At 40.1% G+C, this 17,609-nt stretch overlaps 1 protein-coding gene across 3 annotated transcripts in view; it reads right to left on the reverse strand.

The window, feature by feature from the left end:
- The window catches only part of STAC (SH3 and cysteine rich domain), a 146,743-nt gene that overhangs the window by 31,140 nt on the left and 97,994 nt on the right, over window positions 1-17,609 (reverse strand). For all 3 annotated transcript variants that reach the window (XM_008710424.2, XM_008710431.2, XM_008710418.2), the window contains 2 exons: window positions 12,404-12,482; window positions 1,526-1,590 (listed from right to left, as the gene is read on the reverse strand). In XM_008710424.2, the coding sequence (XP_008708646.1) occupies window positions 1,526-1,590; window positions 12,404-12,482 (144 nt within the window). The remainder of the gene's footprint in view (window positions 1-1,525; window positions 1,591-12,403; window positions 12,483-17,609) is intronic.

Here is a 17,609-nt window from a genome sequence, read left to right on the forward strand (position 1 = left end):
ATTTCGACTTTCTAAAATTGACTTTTTATCAATTAGCCTAAAATTCGGTATCCAGCTTATCAAAGGGACTCCGGTATAGTCAGCTGGCAATTAGTTCATGCATATTGTGAAAAAAGCATAGTGTCTGACATCAGACTGATTTAGAATCTATCAAAGAATCACCACCTTCTGATCATGAAACCTTGCACTAATGGTATTAAAAGCTACCATTTTTGATAGCTTATTGTGTGTGCCAAGCTTTATGTTACATGCATAAGCATACTTGAACCTCACAACAGCCTCCAATTGTTGTTCCCAATTTGTAGATTATCCAAGAGTCTTGTAAGTGTTATATAAATATTACCCATTATTATTATCCAAATATACATCAATGCTATATAAATGTTTTCATTTTGTAATATACAAAAATACAAATTATATAATATACAAAGCATAATTGTATATTACTATTCTATAACATATGTAATATATATTACACTATATAACATACACATCATTATTTAACATGTTATATATGTGTATATAAAATTATATATGTAATACGTAATTGTATAATATATTTAAACACTTAATAATACGATAAACATATACTATATAAGACACAAATAAAAGTTGTACACAACTTTGATTCACTCTGCTATCCAAAGTTCAAGTACCTTATGTTATATACTTCTGTTCCAGTCTATCTTGTTCTAATTATATAGATAGATATTACTATATAATATTATATATAAATGAGTACAAAATATATATACTTACATACTATAAAATATGGTCATAATAGATTATGTAATTATGTAATTTACAGTATATATCAATTTGTATATAACATATACAATGGTAACAAAAAGTATACAGCACAATACTTATTCTTCTTATCTTGGATGCACTTCGATAGTTCCGGTTAGGGACATCTATCGGTTTTATGCTATTTATGCTATGGCACGTTATGCTACATTATTCTTTTCTGATCTATTCTATACTCTATTCTGTTCTGAGACCTACTAACTTGATTTCATAACCCACTTAGGTAGTGACCTGCAATGTGATCTAAGGACCCTTCTGGTCTGTCTTCTGTGACATCTGTGAAAATTAATAAAGGGAAACCTCACTAAAATGATCAGGAGGTTGGGCAGGGGGAGCTTTTATGCCCTATTACTCGAAGTCAGTTTAGACCCAACAGGAAAAGAGGGACCTTGCTCTGGATACCACTTTCACTACTACTTTATTATCCCAGCAAGAGAAGGGAACGCCAATAGCTCAGCCAATGAGAGACAGTCTCAGCTCAGCCAATGAGAAGCCACTATACATAGCGCTCCTAGTTTCCTCCAATGGACTTTTTGTTTATAGCAGTCTCCCCAACTCCCCCCTTTCCTCTATAAAACAGCTTTTCCCTCCTTTGTTTGGTGGGATTGTCTATGGTTTGCCATAGCTTACTTGTCCTGCATTGACATTTTCTACTGTTTTTGAATAAACCTTTATTTTGCTGGTAAAATAACTTTTTAAGGTTATCAAAGATAAATACCTGGTGATTTATGTTCTTTGCTTGGTGTTTGAAATCGTCAGTGCCATTTTCTGGATACGTAAACACTGAAGGAGACAAGAAAAAGCAGGTGCTTTATGAATCCAGTCACCATGTTTTGGAATCATGCCTGGAAGATGTAGCTTTATGTATTCCCTGTTCCATAGCTTCTACTTTCCTCCTCACTGCCTTTTCCTTATCTTAGTGACAGCTTTCACGTCATCTTCCTCATGAGGCTTCCCCTTCCTCCGCAGGTGGCATTCCGCACCACCTTCTCTTTATGCCCACACCCGTGTCCACGCCTCCAGCCAGCACGCATCCCCTGAGTACTTGGTAATTGTGTTCACAACTCGGCCTTATTTGGCAGCGAGTTTTATTCATCTTTGAAATAGTTGTTTATCTGTTGCATGTATCAAATCATTTAACGGAGCAGTGGGTGAGGTATGGCCTAATTGTATTTGAATGACCTTTTCTAAATACCAGATTCTTTTATCAATTTTCAATATCTTGATTCCAGTTTCTTGACATCTATACTCTATTTTGCACATTAAAGCTTTAGTTTTTTTAAAATATTATTTTAATTTAATTTTTTGTCTTTGTCTGACTTAATTTTTAAAAAAATTATGTTATGTTAGTCACCATACAGTACATCATTAGTTTTTGATGTAGTATTCCATGAGTCATTGTTTGGGTATAACACCTAATGCTCCATGCAATACATGACCTTGGATTTATTTATTTGAGAGAGGGGGAAAGGGCAGAGGAAGAGGGAAAGAGAATCTCAAGCAGACTGCCCACTGAGTGCTGAGTGCAGAGCCCCATGTAGGGTTTGATCTCACCACCCTGATATCATGACCTGAGTCCAAATCGACAGGGACGCTCAACCGACTGAGCCACCCAGACGCCCCTAAAGCTTTAGTTTAAAACTTCAAAATATTTCCTCGATCTGCTATTGTCAGTGCATTGGGACTATTATTCAGAATAGAAAACAAAGAGTGGTTTCTCATTTAGTTTGTTTTGAAATATGTAATTCTCTTCCTTGTGCATCTAAGCAACCACTCTGTGATCTTTAGTAAAGAACAAAGCTTCCCCAAGTGGGCAGGAGTTTCCACAGTCTACATGCACAGCTGGGGGAGATCCCTGATGGCTATTGGGGGGGGCTCTGCCTTAGCTAGTTCAGTCAGCCACATTTACCCCAGTGACCAACGTGACAGCCTTATTCTCACTACATGTATTTGCCTCAAATGAAAATGTGGCAAGTGTTTCCAAGTTTGTACAATAGAATTTTGGTGTCTAAATTAACCTACTAGTTAGATGACTTGACATTTTAAAATAACACATTGCTTCATGATTCTTCCCTTTGGTGTCCCTTCAGATTATAAGGAAATATCAATAAAGGAGGAGAAACACACCACAGAAAGCTCTATAACCTATTTCAGTTACTGCACCGACATCTTCACTGCCCTTAAAATGAACTCAATAACTGTGATGCAGAAAACATGCTTCAGAACAAGAGCCTCTGTAAACGTACTGATGCTCAGTAAACATCTATTCCCCACAGTTTATAGTTCCAGAGCCTGTGCATGAAATTCCATGATTCCTTGGAAGCCTAGGCATAAATATGCAGTCATTGGAGGAGCTCTGGTTTGCAGGTAAGTGGAAAATGATCCTATGGACCTTGTCTGCCTCAATATCTGGCTACTCACCTTACTAATTTGAACTGAGTGGAGGCCAACGATACTCTCCTTTGGGATTATGTGATTCCCTAAGAGCTCGGTGTAAACATTTGATCCCATAAATATAAAACTGGATACTTCTAAAAGAATATTGAATATCTGAAGGAAAAATGCAGAGAATATTCCTAGAAAATTCTTGATTGGAGTTAAAAAGGGAGACTTCATAGGCTACATATCAGTTTGAACTGATTTTACAATTTTGCAATTTCACATTATTTTAAGCTTTTTATTGAATCTCTATGAGCCATCTGGTTCAAAATGTGTACCATTTTTGTGAACTATGCTGAACATACATTTGGGGTTTCTTCAAATACTTTTTTTAAGTATTAAGTATTTAAGTAAAAATACTTCAAGTATTTTTAACTATATGACTGAAAGCCGACCACTGCCAAAAAATAAAATGAAATAAAACAAAATAAAATAAAATAAAAACCCATTCCTATGGGCTATTTCTAAGACCTTGATTTGAGGGGAAAAGAATAAAGAAAGGTAAAAATATACCATATACTTTTTATGTTTGGTGCTTTAAGTTTGTTTTATTAGAAATTGGTTGCTGATTTCACCCAGGACAACTACTCAAAGAATATATCCGTTACGCAGACATATTTTCTAATGTTGCAGAAGCAAATGAATCTTTAGTTTCTGCCACATCCCCAAAGGACTTTCTTCTATCTTTTTCATATTCTTTCTTTTTCCCTTTGTAGTCCTGTGAGGACCGTGTCCAGCACTGCGTTTTCTAATGAGCTGGTTATTTGGTCTTTCTTCTTCAAGCTGGTAATGTACAAGTTACGTTAGTTGCTTATCTAACACAAACACAAATTTGCATCTTTGGAATAAATCTAACTTAGTAATTATGCGTTACTTTTAAAAAATAATTATCGGGGATGCCTGGGTGACTCAGTAGGTTAGACATCTGCCTTTAGCTCAGGTCATGATCCCAGAGTTCTGGATTGAGCCCTGAGTAGGGCTCCCCCCTCAGCAGGGAACCTGCTTCTCCCTCTGCCCCTCCCCCAGCTTGTGCTCTGTCTTTCTCACTCTCTTTCTCTCAAATAAATAAAATCTTTAAAAAAATTATTGGATTCCATTTACTAAAATTCCATTTCAGATTTCTGCATCCAGGTTCAATGTGGAGACTAGCCAGTGATTTTTCTTTCTCAAGCTGCCTTCAATTGGTTTTGAGGTCAGTATTAGACTAGCCTCATAAACTAAGTTAGAGAATGTAACAGCCCTTCTTCCCTGCAACTTTTTCATTTTTCTGAAAGAGTTTACATAATCTGGAAATTTTTCATTCCTTAAAAGCTTGGTGGAGTTTACTTATAAAGTTGTCTGGGCCTGGTATTTTTGCTGTGCAAAATTTAAAATATTGATTCAGTTTCTATCGTGACTAGAAGCAAATTCAACTTCTCAGGTTTTCTATTTCTTCCTGAGTCAGATCTTGGTCATTGGTATTTTTTTTCTGGTATGTGCTCATTCAAAAAAAAGTTTTAAAATTTATTGGCATGGGGGCACCCGGGTGGCGCAGTCATTAAGCGTCTGCCTTTGGCTCAGGGCGTGATCCCGGCGTTATGGGATCGAGCCCCACATCAGGCTCCTCCGCTCTGAGCCTGCTTCTTCCTCTTCCACTCCCCCTGCTTGTGTTCCCTCTTTCACTGGCTGTCTCTATCTCTGTCGAATAAATAAATAAAATCTTTAAAAAAAATTTATTGGCATGAAGTTGGTCATGGGATTCTTTTATTTTCTTTTCAATCTCTGTTATAGTCATCCTTTTTCATTATTGCCTTTTGCTTCATCTCTTTTATTCTTAAAAAAATTGCTAGTGATTTTAGGGGTGCCTGGGTAGCTCAGTTGCTTAAGTGACCCAACTCTTGAATTTGGCTCAGGTCAGGATCTCAGGGTCATGAGATGGAGCCTTTTGTTGGGCACTGTGCTGGGTGTGGAGCCTGCTTAAGATTCTCTCTCTCCCTCTGCCCCTCCCTGCTTGTACTCTCTCTCAAAAAATTCTTAGTGATTTTGAGGTCTTTCTTTCTTTCTTTCTTTCTTTCTTTCTTTCTTTCTTTTTCTTCTTCTTCTTCTTCTTCTTCTTCTTCTTCTTCTTCTTCTTTCAAAGATTTATTTATGAAAGAGAGAGAGAGCACACTCATGTGAGTGGGGGAGAACAGAAGATGAGGGACTCTTCAAGCCGAATCTGCACTGAGCATGGAGCCTGACATGGGGCTTGATCTGAAGACCCGGAGATAATGACCTGAGACAAAACCAAGAGTCAGAGGCTTAACCGACTGAGCTACCCAGGCAACCCTTCTTTTAAGGACCATTCTTAGGATTGATTGACCTATCTTTGTCATTTGATAATTTCTGCTCTTACCTTTTTATTGCCTTCCTACTGCTTTTTGGAGGCTTATTCTATTTCTCTTTTCTGACTTCTCAAATATGATGCTTACTTAGGTTACTTTACAGTTTTTTTATTTTTTAATAGACTAATTTTATTTATTTTTTAAAGATTTTATTTATTTATTTGAGAGAGAGAGAGGGAGGGCGCTCACAGGAGCAGGGGGAAGGGCAGAGGGAGAGGGAGAAGCAGACTCCTAGCTCAATGGGGAGCCTGATGTGGGGCTTAATCTCAGGACCCCAAGATCATGACCTGAGCCAGAGTCAGACACTTAACTGACTGAGCCACCCAGGTGCCCATAGAATACTTTAAAAGCAAATATTCTAGTCACAATTTAGCTACATCCCACAAATTTTGATATGTAGTGTTTTCATTATGACTTATTTTAAGTATATTCCAATTTTCATTAGAATTCTTTTTTGACACATGAGCTTTTTGAATGTATGTTTTAATTTCCCAAATGATGGGTTCTCCTATATCTTTTGGTGATTGGTTTCTACCTTTTTTGCATTATAGTCACAAAGGTGTGTTCTATATATTAATGCTGTGAAAATTTATGAAGCTTGCTTTATGGTCTAGCAGATGATCAATTTTTATAATTGTTCCATGTCCTTAAAAAGAATGTGAATTTTCCATTTGTTAGATGGAGTGCCCTTTTTAAGTCAATTAGATTAAGATTGTCAAATGTGTCCTCAGATCCTCTAAATCCTGAATCTTTTTATGCATTTGCTCTGCCAATGACTTGAGAGGCATGTTAAAACCTCTCACTATGAAGGGGAATGTCAATTTCCCTAATACTTCTGTTGATTGCTCTTTGAGTTCCTGCCATTTTGAGGCTATATAATAAGTAGACACAAGTTTAGAATTTTTATCTTCTGATGAAGTGGAGATGATCATGTAATGATGCTTTTTTTCTCTAGTAATGCTTTTCTGATTTTAATGTCCATTTTTTCATACATTAATATAGCTATACAATCTTTCTTTTGCCTTTTAAAATATATGTATTTTTTTTTTACTTTTAAACTTTCCAATCCTTAAGTTTTAGATTGCTATAAGTAGTCATTTAAACAACCCAGTGTGTAAAACTCTTTTATCTAGGGTTTAGTTGATTTACATTAATTTTGATTACTGATAAACTGGGATTCTCTTCTAGCATTTTTATTTTGTATTTTCTATTTGTCTCAAATTTTCTATGCTTTTTCTTCTACTTCTGTGCCCTCTCCTCTTTTTTCCTTATAGGTTATAAGGTTAAATCTATGTTTTTAATCTTCTACTGCATATTCTAAAATTTTAAGAGGTTTATTTAACTTAACAAAATCTAAAGTGAAAGAATATCTTTTATTTCCTTCCAATTAATATGAGAATCTTTGAATGCTCATTTCTTACTTAAATATCCAATATTTCAGTTAGTGTTTTATTAACAACTTTTTGCTAACATCGTTATCTTTTTATGTAGCCAATGTTTACTTGGTTCTTTCTTCATGCTTCATTCCTTGCTCCTCAGTCCTTCCTCTGAGGTCACATTTTCCTCTCTGTACTACATCGTTTTGAAATTTCTTGAGTGGATCTATCTTCACTGCACTGTAGACACAGTGTTTGTCTGAATATATATTCTTGGAAGAGTTTTGCTTTTGCTCCACTTACACTTCTATCTTAAGAGTTACTTTTCTTTTGGATTACTGAAGGTATTGTTCTACTGTTACTTGGTTCTATTGTCACTTACAAGAAAGAGTTGTATGTCTAGTTTTCATTTCTCTGCAGGTAATCTGTCTTTCAGTCTGCATTTAACATTTGTAATTCTGCAGTTTTGCTAAGATAGGTCTAGGTATAAATTTCTGAATTTGAGGAATGGTGTCTTTAATCAATTTTGAAACATATTAGCCACTATCTTCTTGAATATTGTCTCTCTCCTATTCTCTCATTCTGTACATTTTAAGTGTCAATTAGATGCATGTTGGACTTCCCTGCTCATCTTCTGTGTCTCTTTCACTATCATGAATTCTATTGCTTTGTCTCCCTGACTCTACTTACTGTAAGAAATCTCTTCGCCTGTGTATTCCACACCACTAATTCTCTCTTCAGCTATATCCAATATGCTATTAAATCCAAAAGTCAAATTTCTTCTTTTTTTAATTTCTAAAAGTTCTGTTTGGTTTTCTTAAAATTTGCCTGTTCAGCTTTGATAGTGTCTTACCCTTTTGTTATATGTTCTAGTCCATTTTTTAGATCTTTAGATATATATAACTATATCATTAGATATTTCTTTTTTTTTATAATTCCAACATATAACAATCTCTGAAGTCTGATCATAAAAAAGGTGATTTCAGCTAACTCTTTCATATGGTGACTCATTTTCTCATGTCTTTGGTATATTTCAATTTTTAGCTCACTTCCTTTGAAAGTTCATTTGTGGAAACTTCTGAGGTCTGGGTTTAAATTCTTTTCCTCCAGAGGCCATTTATATTACTTCTGCCAAATGCCTGGTGCATTTATCCAACTGGGCCACTTTAAATAAATTTAACTAAAATTTTATGTTATTTTACTTTGTTCACAGAGGTAGTATGAATTCAGGCCCTAAACCCAAGTAAGAAGAGTTTCTTCCCTTCTTTGTTTTCTCTTTTCCTTCCTTCCTGCTCCTACTCCTTTTCTTTCTTTTCTTCCCCACTTGAGTTAAGGCCACTACAGCATTTTTCTTTTCTAAATTCCTCTGCAAGGCATTCTTTTTTCCTAGTGCCACTAAGGTGCCTTTTGGGGTATCAGCATTTTCCCAAAGGGCCTCTCATCGAACCTATTACTCTGCCTGCTTGCCAGGTCTTGTTCCTTATTGACCATACAGGGGGTTTATTCTTCCCCAGTCTAAGGCCCCAAGGATGTGTAGATTAAACAATGGCCTTCACCTGCTTATGTCTCTGGATTCATGCTTTATTGTCATTTCTAGACTCTAAGGAATTGCTTTATTTTGCTGCCAGCTCAGCCATGCTTTAACTGGAACTTTCTTTTTAATTCTTTTTCCCAGCAATTTTAGGTGTGCTAAAGTGGAAAAAAATTTCTCTAAGCATCCAGCCCTCCACATAGCTGGAAAGAGAGTCCTCTATGCTTTTAAAAAGACCTTTACCTGATCTAGATATAAGACATCTAGATACTAGGGTATCTGTCAAAGAAGACATTAAAATATTTGCTTCATTTTCTGGGTGACAAATCAAAATGTGAGATATAAAATCAGTGCATGTTAAAGGCAAGGATAAATTTTCCAAATCCGAGCTTGCTTTTTTTCCTTCTAGGCAAAATTTCTTTGCTTCAGCGAAAAGTAAGGTATCATTGGGTTTTGTAATACCCTCAGTGGATGTGATTAACCCAGTTCTTTTTGAAGAATGTTTCTAGGAATTTGTCTTACTAATGTTCTCTTCCCTCTGCTTCTCTTCCAGGAAAGTTATAATCACATAGAGTCATACTGAAATGCAATTATTGAAGGCGTCATTATTTGGCATTTTGAGCTGAAATAGGAAGCCTAGATTTTACTTCTCCCTTTGCTCATCACATTGCTTCAAGAGGAGTTTCTGGCCAAAGGTGAAGAACAACAACTCTCCCCTCTATATTCTGATGCATCCACAAATAGCGTTGAAAACAACCAGAAACAGTCAGACCTGCCCAATATCTTTCATGAGAGAGAAAACAGAGACTGCATGCTTGGTAAGAAAGAAAGGTGTATGAATTGTATCCTCTTCCAAGGTGCCTTTGGAAATCTTCCTCAAGGATTTTGACATGACTTTTGGCTGGCAGAAACGACACCTGTATGCACTGTAATTTTTAGAACATAAATGAAACACGTCATACAGAACAGCTTGTGACCGGAAGCCAAGCACTCCTTCTGAAACGCCAGCACCCTCCATGCCATGACTGTGGGGAAACCAGTGGGAACCTGGACACACAAGCAGGGTGTTCTCTTTGCGTTGTTTCCCAAATTGCATGGACAGGGGATTAAATCCAATCACAAGTACATGTTTTGAAGCTAACTGCTGCATAATTAATCCCTCCAGCTTCCAAGGGTGCATTGTAAAGAAAGCTATTGCTGGTCAAAGGAATAGTTAATAGAGCCCCAAAGCTTTATAGAGGTCTATTGCTTGCTAAGTTCTTTCAACAGATTTCTATGAATTAGGCTCTAAAAATGCCTCTTAACATAAAAGAAATGGCAAATATTCAACTTTGTGTCTTTGAGTGTATTACTTTGTGCCTCAGTTTCCTTATCCATACAATATACATGTGTGTGTGTGTGTGTGTGTGTGTGTGTATGTATGTGTTGTATGTATTAGAGGGGAGGGAGTTGGACTAGATGACTTCTCATCCTGCTTCTTGAACTTTCATAAGATTCATATGCAAATTCTGATCTTGCAGTTCTGGAAAGGCCTGAGGTTCTGCATTTCTAACAGCTTCTCAAGTGATGTCCACACTGCTGGTCCATGGGCCACACTTGAGAATGGGGAGGCTCTAGGCTGCACCTCTGACACTTGATGACCTCATGATGAGTTTATTACCAGCAAACATGCTTCACTTTGATGATTCCCAAATACAGCTCCTTCACATTATAAAAACTTATCAAAGTCCACTTTCTAAGTAAAGAAATCTCCAGGGCAAACAGAAACCTTAACTACTGAGGAAGAGGTGAGCAAGAGCACCAGTACTGTTGGCCAGGATGCCTGAGGCAGAGAGGTAAGTGGTGGGCACATGCAGGGAATGCAGGGAATGATTTTGAAGAGCAGAAAGTAAGATTTACTGACAGATTGGTGGCAAGATGTGAGAAGAAGGGGGAGTCAAGTCTGATGCCAAGGGTTCTGACCTGGAGTAAGATCGTCTAGCAGAATGGAGCTCCTATTTACTGAGCAGGGACAACGAGGAAGAACTGGTTGGGGTGGGTGGGTGAGTGAATTGAGTCCAGTTTGGGTGTGTTAACTTTACGATGCCTAGTCTACATTCAGATGGCTGTGTCCAGTGAACGGTAGGCATCTGGAGGCAGCAAAGGGGCCTGAAGTTTCAGAGTCATCAATGTACGGATAGTACTTATATTCATTATTTCATTTAATGATCACAGCACCATATGGACTCGGTATTATCGCTATCTTCATTTCAGAGATGGGGAGATTGAGGCAGAGAGGCCTGGTCCTTGCTTTGAGGCCACATGACCACTGACTGAAGTCTAGTAGTCAGCTTCCAGAGCAAGAAGGGGCCAGGGCCAAATATGTCTGTGCATAGTGATGAGCAGACCATCAGCAATCTGGTGAGATGTGTCAGGGAAGGATGCAGGCAGAATTCAGACTCAGAGGACAGAGCAGCTGACCAAACTTGAAGTGTTAACATGAAGGTCTGGTTTAATACCCGTGTCTGGTGAACTTGTGCTCAGATGCTGAAGAATTCCAGCCAAATTCAGTTGCCGTATCTGCAGTGCTAGACAGACTTGGGCTGGATGGTCCTGTAACATTACTGCCCTGCTGTGAGTTTCCCCTGGCAGCCGGCTCTCTAATTCGTCTCTCTAACGGCACTGCTAAGTGCTCAGTGAATGTTTGCATTGATCTGAAAGTGCAGTTTTCCCCATATGATGCCAAGGAATCCTTAGCCTAGATGTGTGCTCTAGCAGATGTGAGTGGGCTTGGCAAGGGGGGCCCTGGTGAACATTGATGTTTATGTAGGAAGGAGAATCACAGAGGATTCTCATGTGGGAATCACAGAGACACCATCCTAACTAGAGAAGAGAAGGAATGAGCTCCTAGAGCTAAGGAAATGGAAGAGACACCGCATAAGACAGTTGCTGAGAAAGCAGCTCTGGGGTACTGAATGCAGACCTTCTGCTTCCAGTCTGGAAAGGGCAGAGACAAGAAGTCAAGTGGAAAATCTACCCAAGGTGGCACATCCCCATGCTTCCCATGCAGGGATAACTTTCGCCAGGAGAACACATTCAGCGCAGGTTAACAACGCGAATCAGAACCCAAAACTTTGCTAGCTTATGAGCGACATGAGGACAGCCTGGTGACTCATGTACTTTTGCTGGTCATAGTAAATACTTCATAAATACCTTTTGCATAAATGAGTGAAGATTAAGTAGTTGCTGACATCAGAGAGGCTGGGCAAGATTCATCCATAAGGGGCTGGTTGTCTCTTTAAACTCTGGTTTAAGAGGTTGTTTTTTCTTAATGTTAGCAAGCAACAGTATGTAGTTAGCATTCAATAATTCTAGAAATTATTGTAACAAGGGCCTAAGCTGTGAGAAAATTAAATAACATTAATAAAGAATGCTCGGCTAGATCATACAGATCAGTTTTTCAGTCTTGGTTATCTCTGCTGGAGGGAGCCACGTGTGAGGCCTATACTCACCTGGCAGCACCACCCACCTGGCTTGGGGTACTCAACTGTAGCAGGGAGTGGCTTCTTTACAGAACAGTTTGCTAATCTAATGTAGGTTAGTGGGGGGAAATGATGTATTAACAAAAAGGTCCAGAAGTGACTCCTAGACCTCAATGTGGCTGAGTCCATAAGGGATGAGAACTCAGGAGACACAACTCAGGGAATGTTGTGGTCCAATCACGGAGATCCACCAGGAATGATGCCCAGTTTCCCTCCAGAATATTGAACACTTGCTCAGACTGAATTCCAGAGCTAGTAGAGAAAGTAGAGAACTGGAAGTCAACTTTCCCTGGCCACAGACCGGGATGAATAGTGCCCTTCACAAGCCTGCTGGGGTGATGCCTGCCTCCCCACTCTCTCACTCACCACTGTTGCTGCGTTTCCGTGGGTCATAGCCTTCTCCTGGCCCATCAGCTTCTTCAGGAACCTCCACAAGATCTGAAGTCTTAGAGAAAAGAGGGAACAACATGGAATGAGCAAAATCCTTTCAGTGGGCCAACTAAGCAGAGAAATTTGACGTCATTAGAGGAATTAAGGTAGAATTTCCCTGACATTGTCTGAGGAATCTAATCACTGCTCTCTGGTCTGTATGGCTAACTTCAGAGAGGCTGTGTGTTCCCTCGTGGGTGCTGTCGCTCCCTTCAGGTGTGTCTGTAGGTTCGTGGCAGGGGTGGGCAGGGGGCACATGATAGGCACTCAGTGAGGCCTGAATGAATGCCTAGATGCTCAGATCATAGTCAGGCTGCTTCCAGGGAAGACACAACAGAGAGAAATCAGAATTCCTGCCCATACCCTGTCATGTCAAATTCTCACTACCACTAGAGCTCTTTTATAGGTGAGTTTTAAATATAGAACCATGATGGTTCGACTTATGATTTTTTGACTTTACAATACGCATTCAGTAGACACTGTACACTGAATTTTGAATTTGGATCTTTTTCTGGGCTGGAGTTATGTGGGAAGGTCGTCTCTGGGGATGCTGAGCAGTGCCCCAGGCTCCAGGTCAGCCACATGATCATGAGGGCGAACAAACGGTACACTGACGACCCTTCTGCCATCACACAGCCATCGTTTGTCGCCTTCAGTACAGTTTCAATCACATGAGATAGTCAACACTTTCTTATCAAATAGGCTTTTTGCTAGATGATTCTGCCCAACTGTAGGTGAATGTAAGTGTTCTGAGCATGTTTAAGTTAGGCCAGGCTAAACTATGATGGTCAGGAGGTTAGTTGTAGTGAATGAGTTTTTGACTTAGGATATTTTCAACGTATGATAAATTTATCAGGATGTAATCCATTATAAGTTGAGGAAGATTTGTATTAATTATAGAGGAAAAGAGGCAGTATTGAGGGGTGCATTATGTAGGTATGAGTTAAATGCTGTTTCCCTTGCTGAAAAATTATTTATGTAATACTTACTCTGCCTTTTCTTTTTCTTTCTTTCTTTCTTTTTTTTTTTTTTAATATGAGACACCATAGTCATTCTTCCACTTTGGTTACAGAAATAACAACAACATCACTCTAAATGGCTAAAGGTTACTAACTAACCATTTATCATGTACTGTTTTGTGAACCATATATGTATCCATTTATTCTTCACAGTAATCCTGTGACAGACCTACTTTTCAGATAGGAATGTGGAGCCCAGGGAGAAATCAGGAACCCTTCTCGAGGTTCCACAGCTACTAAGTGCCAGAGCTGGGGTATGAACCCCCGGTGTTGTCTCCAGAGCTCATGCAACCAAGCGTCATCCGGTGGTGTGCAGCGGAGGCTCATGTGGGCTGGTGAGAGCCTTCAGGGCCATCACATTGGGGGCCTGAAACAGGCCTCGGTGGGAGTTCTACACCGCGGAAATTGGCAAATGCTGCAGATGAGGGTCCAGCCCCAGCTGGTGGTTGAACATTTATCAGCACACCACTGACTGCCTCTATCAAAGGGCCATACCCCGGCTTTCATCTGCCTGGCTCCCACCTCTTTGGAAGAGGAATTTAGGGGGCCTCAGAAGAGGGTCGCATTTTGAAAACAATTTGTTTATATCTTATTTCAGAGGAACAAATTTGTCTTCCTAGCCTTCCAGCGCACTTTAGCACCACCCTCTAGAGACTGATTTTTGTTATGATCTGCCTTTAAGATTCTCCCCAGCCATTCTTACTTTCATGACACATCAGAAAGAAGAAAAAAAACAAAGGTCACAGGGTTTCTAAGTCACTTATACCCTGCTCCTTTGAAGCTCACTATTTCTGAACAAAAGTTGCTATTATTATGTTAATTTAATCTTACAAAATTGAAGATTATTCATAAACTAGCCAACTGACTCCCAGAAGGTTTTTGAATTTGGTTTCTGCTGGCCTTCCCAAAGCCATCCAGCCTTTTATATTCCAGAATATTTGAAAACACATTAAAAGAAACATAACGGTTTAGAAACAGCCAGGCAGTGACTTCCCAACAACGTAAAGCCAATGCCCCGACAGCCCTGGAAGGAAACAAACGTGTGGGACAGAGTTTGCAACATGGGAATATGTGAGCTTTAGGACCTAACAAAACTGCTAGAATGGCAAGCGGCTGAAGTTCATTACCATCTGACCCTGCAGGAAGGAAGCAAAATCATTTTAAAGTACCAATCAATTGTTTCTGTTTTCTTCATTGAAGCAAGTGGGACTCTGGGGAAAGAGTGAAGTGACAGACATTTAAGTACAATTTGATTTGTCTTTGTCTCCCTGCAGCCCTGAGAACAATGCCTTCACACAGCACAATTCTGAGAATATTTACTGATAGAACCAGTGTCAGGAAGTTTAAAAGGACTGTGATGAATGGATACCTTATTGACATTCAGAAAACCGTGTCTTCTGCCCCGAGAACCAGTCTGTAGGGGGCAGACACGGATAGAAACAAAACCATTTCAGACAGAAAAGCAAACTGGACATCCTTAAATTGTCTCTCTGACGTTCTTGCTGCTTCTACCATGAGAACAAACTGTGGAGGCTAACGTGGTCATTGTCTGCTGCGGAGGGGGTGAGGACTTCTCCTCATTATGAGATCAGCACAGCTCAGGATGCAGGGGCAGCCATCTGCTGCCAGGTGGGTACCTCAGGGCCAACCCTGGGGAGCCCCCTCTCTGCTCTTGCCTCCCTAGGTTGGCTCTCCATTTGCCTTTCCATGAATGCCGGTCTCAGATGAGCATGGGAGACGCAGGCACTGGAAACGGACTGAGGATATACTGGCTCTCCCCAGAGACTCGAGAAAGACCCATTCAGCACGCTGGGCAAGTGGTCAGAGCAGCTTGTGTTTTTCTTTTGGGCACGTAGTTTTGATTTGTAAGGGGTGATGGCTATAGGCTGACAGCCAGCTCTACGTGGCCCTGGGGGAAACGATGGCCCTCCTCAGGCTCCTACGAAAGAAGATGTAAGGTGGTACGTGGGGTTAAGGACCTGATCTACAGATCAGTGGTTCTCAAACTTCAGTGGGGGTCAGAATCACCTGGAGAGCTAATCAAGCACAGGGACGGCCTGGCTTGTTGTAGTAGGACAGGGCCTTGATCTTGACATTTTTACAAAGCTCTTCTGTGGATCCAGATCCCCACCAAAGTTTGAGAATCACTGGTATAAAGCAACAGAAATAAGAAGGGAACCAAGCGTCCTTATGTTTGAGCAGCTTCATCTAGTTGGGGAGGAAACTAAAGGAAAGAGAAAAAAGTGAAACACAAAAGTGAAAAATAACAAGCAATCTGCAAATCACTATGATTGATGAATTGGTTGCTATGGGTGCCCAGGGAAGGGGTACCCAACCCAGACCCGGAAGAGAGATGTTGTCTGCATAGAGGTAGAAACAAGATGGGGGCAAGGCCCAGCAACTGGGCAGATCACAGAGGTCCAGAGAGCTACAAAGTGTGCATGGGACTGGGGGCAGGAGAAACAAAAGGTCAGGTCAATTTTGAGGGTTCTGAAGTCAGTCTTTAAGAACCCCTGTTACTTCTTCCTCACTCTTCAAGCATTTCTTGGGCACCCACTAGGTGCCAGTCCTGGTATAATGAGATGAATAGGGAACAGGGTCCTGGTGTATAGTCACTCAGTATCTAGTTCAGGAAAGAGAGGCAAAAGCAGAAAATTACATTGAAATCATCTCTATCCCATAAGAAAGAGATTTTTTGAAGGCCTGTGGGAGGAGCAACTCATCATGCTTGGGGGAGTCTGAGAACTCTTCCTGGTTTGTGTAAAAACCAAGCTGGTCTTAAAGAACTTCAACTGAGGAAACAGCATGTCCTAAGGCACAAAGATGTCAGAGAGCTTGGTGTGTTCAAGGGAAGGTGGGTCTTCAGGGCAGTGACAGGCCTCACATGCCATGTTGGAGTTTACGCATCGTTGTTCGGGCATAAGCAAGTCAATACAGTGTTTCGATTTGGAAAACTGCACAAGGTCTTTCTTTAAGATATGATAAATCTGGAGGTATTGCTAAGAGTAGACTCAAAAGGAAGAGGGGAACACAGCTATTCCTTTGAAATAACCTGGGCGAGAGATGATGAGATTCAAACCTCCAGCATCGGGGACAGAGATGAAGGGCCCTTTTGATACACATTTCTGATTCTGGGTTAGAGGACCCAATTGCCAGGGGAGTATCATTTGAGCTTGCACATGGTGATTTAGAGATATCTGTAGGACCTATGTGGAGGTTAGGACTAGAAGTATCTAAGGAGTCATTAGCCTGGACACGTGTTTGGACCAGAGGAATGTGAATATGATAATCAGGAAGAGCCAGTAGCACAGGAAGACCAAGGCAGAGCAGAGCCCTGGGAACATCCCTGACTTAAGGAGTGGCTGGAAGACACATGAGAGGAGACGGGCTGAGCAGGACAGCAAGGTGGAACCCTGGAGTGAGTCCAGCCTCTTATAGAGCCCAAGAATGGGCCGCATTGAGGAATGGCCTGGGAAATGTCCTTCTCAGAGAACACATTTACCTTTCTAATGGATTATACCCTTGTTTCACTTTGTCATAACTCAAATTCAAAGAAAACCCAGCCAAGGGCTAAATGCTAAATGAAAACAAAACATCAGCAACTTCCATTTATTGAGTGCCAGGCTCTGTGCTAGAAAATTCACTTATACTCTTATTATCATCCAACCCATGTCGTCAGAACCAACATTTTCATCGGGACTGCCAGTTTGATGCATAGCCTCCCTAGGGAGATCATCAGGATCAGGTACCTTAAAATGTCACAACTTATACCTGCACTGGTTTGAGGGCAATGTCTACTGAAACATTTTCCTTCTTTACTCTGAAATCCTGCAGTGCTCCTATGATATAGCCATAATAATACTCTAAACATGTATGTGATGATCCTATTCTTAATACAAATAGTACAAGACATATAAAAGTGTACTCCTAAAAAGTGCCAAATGATGGCACCATCATCTGCTTTGTGTTCTACTGCTTTCGTCTTCTGGAATAAGTGGTGAATTCCGAGGGTAAGGAGTCATGCCCTCCCCTTCTTCTGTGTCCGCTACAGTACTGGTGAACTGCAGGCACTTAATTCATGGTTTGCTAACCGAATAAAAGAGAGAACTAATTGACATCAATTT

This window comes from Ursus maritimus, unplaced genomic scaffold, assembly GCF_017311325.1.
Source record: "Ursus maritimus isolate PB19 unplaced genomic scaffold, ASM1731132v1 scaffold_20, whole genome shotgun sequence".
NCBI classification, from domain to species: Eukaryota; Metazoa; Chordata; class Mammalia; order Carnivora; family Ursidae; genus Ursus; species Ursus maritimus.